Source organism: Phoxinus phoxinus (genome assembly GCF_949152265.1).
Source record: "Phoxinus phoxinus genome assembly, chromosome: 13".
Classification (NCBI taxonomy): domain Eukaryota; kingdom Metazoa; phylum Chordata; class Actinopteri; order Cypriniformes; family Leuciscidae; genus Phoxinus; species Phoxinus phoxinus.
In genome coordinates this window covers 2,915,891-2,929,136 of record NC_136888.1, presented here as the reverse complement: position 1 = coordinate 2,929,136, position 13,246 = coordinate 2,915,891, and the positions used below count along the sequence as shown (strand labels likewise).

Below are 13,246 nucleotides of genomic sequence, written 5' to 3'. Positions count from 1 at the left end.
TGATAAAAGTGCATCTATCAATCATAAAAGTGCATTTATCAATCATAAAAGTGCATCTATCCATGATAAAGTGCATTTATCAATCATAAAAGTGCATTTATCAATCATAAAAGTGCATTTATCAATCATAAAAGTGCATCTATCAATCATAAAAGTGCATCTATACATCATAAAAGTGCATCTATCCATGATAAAAGTGCATCTATCAATCATAAAAGTGCATTTATCAATCATAAAAGTGCATCTATCAATCATAAAAGTGCATCTATCAATCATAAAAGTGCATTTATCAATCATAAAAGTGCATCTATCCATCATAAAAGTGCATCTATCCATGATAAAAGTGCATCTATCCATGATAAAAGTGCATCTATCAATCATAAAAGTGCATTTATCAATCATAAAAGTGCATCTATCAATCATAAAAGTGCATTTATCAATCATAAAAGTGCATTTATCAATCATAAAAGTGCATCTATCAATCATAAAAGTGCATCTATCCATGATAAAAGTGCATCTATCCATGATAAAAGTGCATCTGTCCATCATAAAAGTGCATTTATCAATCATAAAAGTGCATCTATCAATCATAAAAGTGCATTTATTAATCATAAAAGTGCATTTATCAATCATAAAAGTGCATCTATCAATCATAAAAGTGCATCCATCCATGATAAAAGTGCATCTATCAATCATAAAAGTGCATTTATCAATCATAAAAGTGCATCTATCAATCATAAAAGTGCATCTATCCATGATAAAAGTGCATTTATCAATCATAAAAGTGCATTTATCAATCATAAAAGTGCATCTATCAATCATAAAAGTGCATATATCCATGATAAAAGTGCATTTATCAATCATAAAAGTGCATCTATCAATCATAAAAGTGCATCTATCCATGATAAAAGTGCATTTATCAATCATAAAAGTGCATCTATCCATGATAATAGTGCATCTATCAATCATAAAAGTGCATTTATCAATCATAAAAGTGCATCTATCAATCATAAAAGTGCATCTGTCCATCATAAAAGTGCATCTGTCCATCATAAAAGTGCATCTGTCCATCATAAAAGTGCATCTATCCATCATAAAAGTGCATTTATCAATCATAAAAGTGCATTTATCAATCATAAAAGTGCATTTATCAATCATAAAAGTGCATCTATCAATCATAAAAGTGCATCTATCCATCATAAAAGTGCATCTATCAATCATAAAAGTGCATCTATCAATCATAAAAGTGTATCTATCCATGATAAAAGTGCATCTATCCATGATAAAAGTGCATCTGTCCATCATAAAAGTGCATCTATCCATGATAAAAGTGCATCTATCCATCATAAAAGTGCATCTGTCCATCATAAAAGTGCATCTATCCATCATAAAAGTGCATCTGTCCATCATAAAAGTGCATCTATCAATCATAAAAGTGCATTTATCAATCATAAAAGTGCATCTATCCATGATAAAGTGCATTTATCAATCATAAAAGTGCATTTATCAATCATAAAAGTGCATTTATCAATCATAAAAGTGCATCTATCAATCATAAAAGTGCATCTATCCATCATAAAAGTGCATCTATCCATGATAAAAGTGCATCTATCAATCATAAAAGTGCATTTATCAATCATAAAAGTGCATCTATCAATCATAAAAGTGCATCTATCAATCATAAAAGTGCATTTATCAATCATAAAAATGCATCTATCCATGATAAAAGTGCATCTATCAATCATAAAAGTGCATCTATCAATCATAAAAGTGCATTTATCAATCATAAAAGTGCATTTATCAATCATAAAAGTGCATTTATCAATCATAAAAGTGCATCTATCAATCATAAAAGTGCATCTATACATCATAAAAGTGCATCTATCCATGATAAAAGTGCATCTATCAATCATAAAAGTGCATCTATCAATCATAAAAGTGCATTTATCAATCATAAAAGTGCATCTATCAATCATAAAAGTGCATCTATCAATCATAAAAGTGCATTTATCAATCATAAAAGTGCATCTATCCATCATAAAAGTGCATCTATCCATGATAAAAGTGCATCTATCCATGATAAAAGTGCATCTATCAATCATAAAAGTGCATTTATCAATCATAAAAGTGCATCTATCAATCATAAAAGTGCATCTATCAATCATAAAAGTGCATCTATCAATCATAAAAGTGCATTTATCAATCATAAAAGTGCATCTATCAATCATAAAAGTGCATCTATCCATGATAAAAGTGCATTTATCAATCATAAAAGTGCATTTATCAATCATAAAAGTGCATCTATCAATCATAAAAGTGCATATATCCATGATAAAAGTGCATTTATCAATCATAAAAGTGCATCTATCAATCATAAAAGTGCATCTATCCATGATAAAAGTGCATTTATCAATCATAAAAGTGCATCTATCCATGATAATAGTGCATCTATCAATCATAAAAGTGCATTTATCAATCATAAAAGTGCATCTATCAATCATAAAAGTGCATCTGTCCATCATAAAAGTGCATCTGTCCATCATAAAAGTGCATCTGTCCATCATAAAAGTGCATCTATCCATCATAAAAGTGCATTTATCAATCATAAAAGTGCATTTATCAATCATAAAAGTGCATTTATCAATCATAAAAGTGCATCTATCAATCATAAAAGTGCATCTATCCATCATAAAAGTGCATCTATCAATCATAAAAGTGCATCTATCAATCATAAAAGTGTATCTATCCATGATAAAAGTGCATCTATCCATGATAAAAGTGCATCTGTCCATCATAAAAGTGCATCTATCCATCATAAAAGTGCATCTATCCATCATAAAAGTGCATCTGTCCATCATAAAAGTGCATCTATCCATCATAAAAGTGCATCTGTCCATCATAAAAGTGCATCTATCAATCATAAAAGTGCATCTATCAATCATAAAAGTGCATCTATCCATGATAAAAGTGCATTTATCAATCATAAAAGTGCATCTATCAATCATAAAAGTGCATCTATCCATGATAAAAGTGCATTTATCAATCATAAAAGTGCATCTATCCATGATAATAGTGCATCTATCAATCATAAAAGTGCATTTATCAATCATAAAAGTGCATCTATCAATCATAAAAGTGCATCTATCCATCATAAAAGTGCATCTGTCCATCATAAAAGTGCATCTGTCCATGATAAAAGTGCATCTGTCCATGATAAAAGTGCATCTGTCCATCATAAAAGTGCATCTGTCCATGATGAAAGTGCATCTGTCCATCATAAAAGTGCATCTGTCCATCATAAAAGTGCATCTATCCATGATAAAAGTGCATCTATCCATCATAAAAGTGCATCTGTCCATCATAAAAGTGCATCTGTCCATCATAAAAGTGCATCTGTCCATCATAAAAGTGCATCTGTCCATGATGAAAGTGCATCTGTCCATGATAAAAGTGCATCTGTCCATGATAAAAGTGCATCTGTCCATGATAAAAGTGCATCTGTCCATGATAAAAGTGCATCTGTCCATGATAAAAGTGCATCTGTCCATGATAAAAGTGCATCTGTCCATGATAAAAGTGCATCTGTCCATGATAAAAGTGCATCTGTCCATGATAAAAGTGCATCTGTCCATGATAAAAGTGCATCTGTCCATGATAAAAGTGCATCTGTCCATGATAAAAGTGCATCTGTCCATCATAAAAGTGCATCTGTCCATGATAAAAGTGCATCTGTCCATGATAAAAGTGCATCTGTCCATGATAAAAGTGCATCTGTCCATGATAAAAGTGCATCTGTCCATGATAAAAGTGCATCTGTCCATGATAAAAGTGCATCTGTCCATGATAAAAGTGCATCTGTCCATCATAAAAGTGCATCTGTCCATGATAAAAGTGCATCTGTCCATGATAAAAGTGCATCTGTCCATGATAAAAGTGCATCTGTCCATGATAAAAGTGCATCTGTCCATGATGAAAGTGCATCTGTCCATGATGAAAGTGCTCCATACGACTCTGCGGGGGTTAATAAAGGCCTTCTCAAGAGAAGCGATGCGTTTGTGTAAGAAATATATCCATATTTATAACTTTATCAACTAAAATAACTAGCTTCCGGCAGACGACCATTTGCATCGACTCACGCCACAAGAGTAACCAGTGACGATGTGTGCCGTAGATGTAGGAGTAGCGTAAGCTTTGAGCCTCTCGCGGTTCAAACACAGGGCTGAGCAACAAACTCAAACTCCTCTGACATTTCTCTTTAAAAATTCTGGTTTAGACATCTAATTCATGACCGGTGTTTTGCTCTATCCTCTGCGCTTCAGCGTTCGTCATTACGTCAAGTGTCGGGTCAGAGGTCACTCTTCCACTGTAAATAATGCGTACGGCCGTCTGTCGGAAGCTAGTTATTTTAGTCGATAAAGTTTAATACAAAACACAATCGGTACCTGAACTGTCAGCCGTGACGTAGAAACCAGTCCAAAAACACAAGCACTTGTTTCTCATCATGTAAAACTCTGATTAAAGGGACAATTGACTCAAAAATTATAATTCTGTCATCATTTTCTCTTCCTCATGTCATTCCAAACCTGACTTACTTTCTTCTGTGGAACATAACAGAAGATATTTTGAAGAATGTTTTCAAAAGTGTTTGGTTACCACTGCATGAGAAAAACGAGACAAAATATTCTCAAAATATATTTTATTTTCCAGAGAAGAAAAACATTTTCATTTGTGGGTGAACTATTCCTTTCAAGTGAAAAAACAACAACAACCTTTTATAGCGTCTGGTTGGGATACGCTGGTATGGTTTCCGATTCATTTCATTTACACGATTCAGGAGTTAGTCTTGTGTTTCAATTTCATTGAAGAGAACTGATTCATGAGTCATTTTAAATCACACTCTGGTTGTGCTTTGCTTGTTGTTGCATGAAGATCGCAAGAACCGCACAATAAACACATGCGTTGTCTATTTATTATCATGGTATTATTCTGTGCTTTTTCATCGCGCTCAGTTCAGTGTTGCTCAGATTCAGTGCTCCTGCAGGAGTGTTTTGTTCCTGTATATCTGCAGAGATTGAATCAGTTCTCAACCCCAGACACACACACACACACACACACACACTCATTTGCATCTGCTCGCCGTGGTGTCCTTTTCATCCAGCGCTACTTTCACTGACTCCTCGCAGTGTGATTCACACAGGAACTGGATTCCTGCAACCCTGACCTCGCTCTTATTGGCCGCCTAATTGCTGGAGTCAGACTGTCTTTCCTTTGTTTAACATTTTGCAGGAGTCCTGGAAGCAGTTGAAACACATTCCCTCCCCCTTCACGTTATGCAATAGCCCTACAAAAATATTTAGACCTGCTCTTTTCATACGCTGACATTAATGAGTATTACATACTCCTGTCCAAAGTGCAATAAAGATTCCAGTTTCCTCTCGACTCGCAGTCCAAGAGCCTGAATTGTAATTTGAGCAAGGAATTATAATGACATGTCTGAGTTTGTAGAAATTCCTCTGCGCCTGCCAGGGCCGAGGAGGGACCGGGGCCGCTACAGTACAGTATATCATTGTTTACGTGCGACGGATTTTTCCGAAACATTTCTTTTCCCTTTCGTCGCACTTTCCTTGCTTATCTTCTCCTCATTCGGAGCATGTAAATAGTTCATGGTTGCTGGAGCAGCGTTTCTGGTTGTTATGTGTGCAGGAACATGTACAGCACAGCCATCCGCTCGCCACAACTACACTATTGCCTCAAATTATGGACTGAACGTCTGACTGAGAGTTTACACTCTTTGTCCAGTAAAAGTCTTTTAGTGTAACTGTACAAGCGTCCTCCTCCAGCTCGAGCTTCACGAGTCTTTCTGTGGCAAATCTGCTCTGATTTATCAAGGAAACGCAACGATAACTTTGATATTGTTAGTAATATTTCAGCTGGACTGAAGCAGCGTCGCTTTACTTGATTATCATACATCATTTATTATCATAATCATTTGTATCAAATATGATCATCAGGCTTCTGAGGAAGGTTTATTTCTTCATCTCTCAATCATCATTGTATTGCATTATATGATTTAAAACTAGAGATTTGATCATAAAACTAAGCATTTAATTGGCAGATATTGATATACATTTTCTGCAAGTATCTGCTATACTTTTATAAAGATCTCATTGATCACAAGCATCAGAATTTCTTACTTTTTACCCATATTAATATCAGCATCTTGCATATTTTTCTCACTTTGAGTCTCTGAATAAAACTGAGCTGTTTTTTTTCCTCCGTATTCTCACTACATCTGATTATATGAGCCATAAAAGCCTGATGCATCAAATATGATACTCAACAAAAACACATATTTAAACTTGTATATGTCATGCAGGCTTTACAGGGTTAATTATATTGAAGATTCAGCATGTTGTGCTTATGCATGTGACAGTGTTGATCAGTGTAATATTTACAACTGTTTAAAGCAGACTGTCACGAGTGGGTGCTGTAAATACAAAGAAAGAGGCTAAATGAAATCTGTCATCATTTACTCACCCTAATCAATCAGTTGATTGTAGCCATTGATTAAACAAAAACTACTATGGAAATCAATGGCTACCATCAAATTGTAAACATACATGTGCTTTGCATGGTTAGCTTGTTCTGCTGTTTTACGCTGTGGTGTTGTGTGCAGTAAAGTGCAGGCCCGCATGGCGTTCTCCTCGTACCTGCAGCGTGTGCATCTGCGCCTGCTGTCCGAGAGCAGAGCCCACAGAAGCCCGGCCTGGACTCAGAAGGAGCACGATCAGATGGTACGCCATGTCTTGATTTACTCAGATATCTGTTTCACACACGTGCAAGTCTTTCACAATTGTAGGATAAGCTCCCTTCAAAAATGAGCATTCTGTCGTCATTTAATGTTGTGGGTCAGTTTGACCCGCATAGAAATGCTGGTTAACCTACGGTATGATGTTATCCTTAATATTGAGTGACTTTTCCTCATTTAGAGCGATGAACATGCATGCACATTTTCAACACTCTGATTGGTCTTGGAATGTGCATTCAGTTATTTATAGTTTATTGTAATGTTTTAGTAGTATTAATGTGAAAGGTTGACAGTGTTCACCTGATTGAGTGATTTTTGGTAAAAAATCAGCATAAAAATTACTTTCTTCTGTGGAACATAAAATAAGATTCAAGTTGCCCTTTTCCATACAGTAAAAAGTATACTGTCAGTCCCCCATAAATGGTCAACATTAAATTATTAAAAAACATGTTTTTTCTCTTCTGCTCACCAAGGTTGCTTTTATTTGAACAAAAATACAATAAAAAAGTACTTGTGAAGTAATAATTTAAATGAACTGTTTTCAACTTTAATCTATTTAAAAAAAAAAACAGATTTTTCAGCTGCTCACTGCAAAAAATACTTTCTTTAATTAGTATTTTTGTTTTGTTTCCAGTCCAAATATCTAAAAATTATTAAACCAAGAAGCGTTTACTAGAGAAGTAAAATGACATAAGAAATTCTATTTTGTTTTAAGATAAAAAGAAAGTAATTTAAGTCATTTTTGCTTAAAACAAGCAAAATTATCTGCCAATAGGGTAAGAAAAAAATTCTTGGTTTCCATTTGAATTAAGATTTTTTTCGTTTTCCATTCGAATTCAGATTTTTTTTCTTACCCCATTGGCAGATAATTTTGCTTGTTTTAAGCCAAAATGACTTAAATTACTTTCTTTTTATCTTAAAACAAAATAGAATTTCTTATGTCATTTTACTTCTCTAGTAAACGCTTCTTGGTTTAATAATTTTTAGATATTTGGACTGGAAACAAAACCAAAATACTAAGTAAGAAAAGCATTTTTTTCAGTGAGCCATTACTCCAGTCTTCAGTGTCACGTGATCTTTTAGAGATTAAACATTAAACTATCCTAATTATCCCAACCTTTTAATCTGTAATTTGGAACCATCAACCTTCACATTTAGCAGCCCATACCTTTACCACCTAATCTACCACAACTTCATGATGCAGATATACTTTAATAGCAGCACACGATTGTATATCAAATCAATCTACCAAATACTTCAATTATAGCTTTTTCATCTGTGTAAAACATGAATCATTTGATATCAAAGTGAGGTTAACGGCAGTGAAAAGGCCAGTGTCAACTCTCACACACTTCATGAGATGTCTGGTCCTGCTCACTGATTGGCGGGTGTTCATTTCAAACCCTGATCATACATAGTATATCTCAGTCATCGCACTAGACATTATGTTTAATAGAAGGAGACGTAGACGTGTTATCACAGCAATAATGTCAAGAAAAGCCTCTTATACTGAGAGCGGCTCATATGAGGAGTTTCTCACTCATTTCTGCTTCGAGATCTTGATAAACTCTGGCATTTCTTTGTGGTTTAGAATCCAGTATTCCTGTAATTCATTTGTCTTTAATGAGTTTAATGAAGAAATCTGTCTCGTCTTCTGTCCAAACACACCGCATCATCTACGTCAGCTGACCTGTAGATGCGCAGAAACTGTTTCCATTGCAGTTTTGCGAAATATTCCTTTTTTAAATTGCCTGAAAAACCTCCTCATGCGAGCGTAACAACTTTTTGCGATATATGGGAGTTTTTGCGAAATTGACATGTTTCCATTGGGTGTGTTTTAAAATTCGCTATTTCAATTTGCGCAATTTGAAGTGTAATGTCAGCTTGTCTTGTGTGTGCTTGTGCAGGAGCTGGTTGTTCGCTTCCTCCAGAGAGCAAGTAGTAATCTTCATCAGGACATGTGTGTGACCGTGCCCAGCCGCCAGCTCGACCTACAGGACCGCCAGCGCATCCTCTCACATCAGCTGGCCAACTTCATTCATCTCTATAATGAGGTGTGTGCATCAGCCGGCACATTGTACAGAGAAGCAAGGAATAAAAATAGAAAACAGCAGTGTAGAGCTTACAGTGCCCCTATTATGCTTTTTAGATATGACCTTTCACCCACTTTGGTGGGAATGGATTTGTTGTCTCCTAAAATAAATTCTAAAATGAGTCGTCAGTAATTCCAGACTCACTTCCTGCTTTACCTGCATAGGATTGTAACTCCTTAGCATAATGCCAACCTGTGGTCTTGATTGGCTGAACAGCTTCTCTTAGCTCCGCCCTCAAACACTGTAGTTGTATCTGAGACTGGAAGAGTTAGGTTCGTGTTGTTCATGTCGAGAAGACGCTTGAGAAACCCACTTTGCATGCACTGCCAGAGGATGAGGACTGGAATCGATACGGTAACGCCGACGCAAATCGGCACACTGTGAATGAAGTGCTGAGGAAGAGCTGAAATTCAGATCACCAATCACAACAGACGGGTCGTCTGACCAATCAGAGCAGAGCAGGCTCTTGGAAAGGCAGGGTTTAAAGAGACAGAATCTTTTATTGAGCTGATGCTGCAATGGATATTATGAGAAAATAAGAGTTTTTTGACAGTGGATGTAGAAAACTACAAAACAAAACTAAGAACCTTTAAAATAGAATAATAAAAAAAAAGGTTGTATTGGCCCTTTGCAATTTGCTTTGGCATTTTGAAAGAGGTTTGAAGGTGTATATAAGCATTGAGTAGTTTAAAAGCAGTTAGAAATACCTTGCTATGTGTTCTGGTTGGTTGTGATGATCAAATGTGTATATCAAATCGCTGTCATCCTACTGATTTCTGTGGATATGTAGTGGCTTTAATGCAATGTTTTGTCACATCCAACATTCAGTAATAATTGACCTACAGTCTCTTTTGTTATATAGAAACAGGTCTCGTTGTAATTGTACACGCATGTATCCTGTGAAAATGTATCCTGTACATGTTGCTGCGAATCCTTTGCCAATTATACAGTGGATATAACATTTCTACACACTCCCATTAAAACAGCTTGTGTTTGTGATGCAGAACATGAAACGATGTATGACCTGTGTAAGTACTGAAAACCAAATTGACACCTTTCAGAGATTTTTACTTTTAAGGTGCAAAAGTTATGATAGGATTTGGTTTTGTTTAATTTTTTACATCACAAAAATACAGCTGTTTTATATGGAAGCTTGTTTCCGCCACAGAATAAAAAATTAAAAAGGTAATTGGGACTTTTTATCTCACGATTCTGACTTTAATATCTCAGAATTGCGTGATATAAAGTTGCAATTCTGAGGAAAAAAAGTCACAATTACGAAATGTAAACTCGCAATTGTGAGATAAAAAGTCGCAATGTTTTATTATGTGGCAGAAACAATCTTGCGTAGTTTTAACAGGGATGTGTAGACTTTTTTTAATATCCACTGTAACTGTGCAAGTGCAAAATCAAGGCAACATGACCCTAAACATTAGTGTTAAAACCAGAGGGCCAAAAACAGAATAGAAAATCACCAGTTATTTTAATTTTATTTTTATTTTTTGGTGGAAAAAAATGGAACTAACATTATAAGTGGACAGCAGGGATATAAAACGAATGCAATGCACGACCTCTAAGTCAACTGTGTTTAATAACCCTCAGGAAACCAAGCAAATGGTGGAGAGTTTGGACAAGATTCCCGATGAGGATCGCTGCATCAACTCAGATGTGTTCCAGGAGTTCATTCTGGAGGCGAGGTTGGTGAACACATCCTTTACTACGACACACGAGGAGAATGAGTGTCACACTCACTGTAGCTTCTGCCAGTGGCTTTTCAGTGGCCGTCTCTGCCTTTTCTTCCAGTGAAAGTGACCTGGAGGAAGTGCTTACGTTCTACACTCAGAAGAATAAGTCTGCCAGTGTGTTTCTGGGCACCAAGTGTCACGCCAGCAGAGTCAAGAGGAGCGGTGATGAGACCGGAGAGAGTGAGCAACACTTCCTCATGTTTTACACCACACACGCCATCTCAGCATGACACAACACATGCTTCAAGAACAGATGCTGGTCCTACTGGGAGAGATCAACCAAAAGTGCTAATTCTGTCAGTTATTCACCCAGATGTTAAATCTTTGAAACTGTTCAAGATATTTCGGTAACATTTTACAATAAGGTTTATCAGTTAACATTAGATTAATTAACTGCTCATTGTTCGTTCATGCTAGTTAATAGATTAATTAATGTTAACTAATGAACCTTATTGTAAAGTGTTACCGATATTTGTATATAAGTTTTGTTTACCTGGACTTTCAAGCTCTCAGGTTCTGTCATTTTCAACATTGCACGCCGTTTTTGAATGTTAACATGATCGCAAATGAGATTTTAGAGTTTGACATTCAGGAATCTTGTATGTCAATAGCAACAATATACAAATAACAAAAATGTAATTCACTCATTTCATCTGCTCACCCTCATAGTTTTTACTGTTTCATATTTCTGTGGAAACAGTGATACACAAATGGCCAATCCCAATTCTACCCCTTACCCCTTCACTTTCCCCTTCCCCTCTGTTTTGTGCGTGCATGTAGAGGGGTAGGGCTGTCTCGATTATCTTTTGGTTGGAGGGGAAGGGCTGTCTCGATTATCTTTTGGTTGGAGGGGAAGGGCCAGATAGCCCTTCAAACGAAGATTTTTTGGGACCACACTTCAAACGAAGGGGTATGAGAAGTGTCACTGCATACACCGGCTACAGACGCAAAATGGCTGCCCAAGCAAAAAATGAGACCATAAATGTAAGAATTGTTGGCTTTAATAAGTATTTTAACGACAAATAATGATTTGCTTTATGTTACATTCAATCTTGTGTTCATATTTACGGTCAGTTCCTTCAAAGAAACGTTTGTAAAAATATCTCCTCTCCCCCGAACAAAGCACACAAGCTATTGGTGTGTTCAAGTCATCTCGTAAAGATCGTATTTATGAGTTGAACGCACATGAACGCCACACAATGTCGTATTTCACACAGTTTCACACAGTAAATAAATAAATAGGTCAAAATAGGACAAACATAGGTTTGTACCTCCAACGTGTTAATATAACACCACAGAATACAAGTCCTGTGTACAAGTCCTGTGCATCTTGGAAGTTTGTGATAAACATCGGCGCATCTCCTGTGACGTAGGCGACGACGTATAATGACGTGTAACGGTGTAGTAGTGGTGTCCCATTCCTTAGGGGAATATTTTCACCCCTACGCCTTTAGGGGAAGGCGAAGGGTTAGGGGTAGACGAAGGGGAAAGGGGTAGAATTGGGATTGGGCTAAGATTAAGATTATCAAAAAAATATAGGAAGTTAATACTTTTATTTAGCAAGGACGCATTAAGTTGAGCAAAAGTGACAGTAAAGACTTTGGACCGGGAGTGTAAAATGTAATGAGAAAATGTATTTTTGTTGTTGGTTTTTTTGCATGTAATAATTAACATTATTCTCTTCCTCATGAAGCATCTGCATGTATCAACATGGCCGCCTCTGGTGGTTTAGAGAATGCACTCAGCAAGAGCCGAATAACAGACAGTGCCGCAACTCTAGCAGAAGACCAGGGTCAAAGTAATGCGACCCGAAGCACGGAAAACTGCAGCACATCCAAACACGGTAACAACAGCAAATGCGACTCCCTGCAGAATGGACACATCAGAAACAAAAGGCAAAGTGGAGACGGCCCCGTGCCCGAAGTGCCAGCCAGCGCTGCGAGCGAATCAGGAGCGCTGCGAGAGAACACGAGCAAGACTCACTCTTCTGTGGGCAGGACCAGGAAAGCTCTGCTGAGGACGGCGTACGCTCCAGCTGTAGACTGTGAGCAGATCGTCTTACAGCACTGTCTCCCAGATCCTCCACCGTACGTCGAGCCTCCTCCACATCCTCTGGCCATCACACCTCCACCGCCTGCGTGTGTCACATGGGCCTCGGCTCGCAACCCGTCCACACACACCTTCATGCCTGCGAGATCCGCTCGGCCGTCCTCTGCAGGACACGGTAATCTGACCAGTCTCACACACTGTATCTGTTCAGTGCTCCGCCAGCTTCCACATGTATAGCATTATTATATTTAATGCCGAATCCTCATTTCAATGTTAGAATCATGACCAATGACAGAAGAAAATGCAAACATTACAGAAAATTACAGATTTTGTGAAAAAGGGCTGGTTGATTATGATTTCACTTTTCTAACTTTAGTTAGTGTGTAATGTTGCTGTTTGATCATAAACAACATCTGCAAAGTTACAACGCTCAAAGTTCAAAGTAAAGGGAGATATTTGCTTTTAAAGAAATCGCTTTTTAAGGACTACAACAAACGGCTGGTAGGAACTACACGACATTCCTCCCGGGTTAGTGACATCACCAACCCTAA

At 36.9% G+C, this 13,246-nt stretch overlaps 1 protein-coding gene across 3 annotated transcripts in view; it reads left to right on the top strand.

Moving 5' to 3' along the window:
- ttll5 (tubulin tyrosine ligase-like family, member 5) overlaps positions 1–13,246 on the top strand; it is a 169,311-nt gene that overhangs the window by 67,269 nt on the left and 88,796 nt on the right. For all 3 annotated transcript variants that reach the window (XR_013800000.1, XM_079633051.1, XM_079633052.1), the window contains 5 exons: positions 6,677–6,794; positions 8,716–8,862; positions 10,504–10,598; positions 10,705–10,826; positions 12,340–12,870. Coding sequence is in view for 2 of the 3 variants with exons in the window: in XM_079633051.1 (XP_079489177.1) it covers positions 6,677–6,794; positions 8,716–8,862; positions 10,504–10,598; positions 10,705–10,826; positions 12,340–12,870 (1,013 nt within the window). In the remaining variant the exon portion in view is untranslated. The remainder of the gene's footprint in view (positions 1–6,676; positions 6,795–8,715; positions 8,863–10,503; positions 10,599–10,704; positions 10,827–12,339; positions 12,871–13,246) is intronic.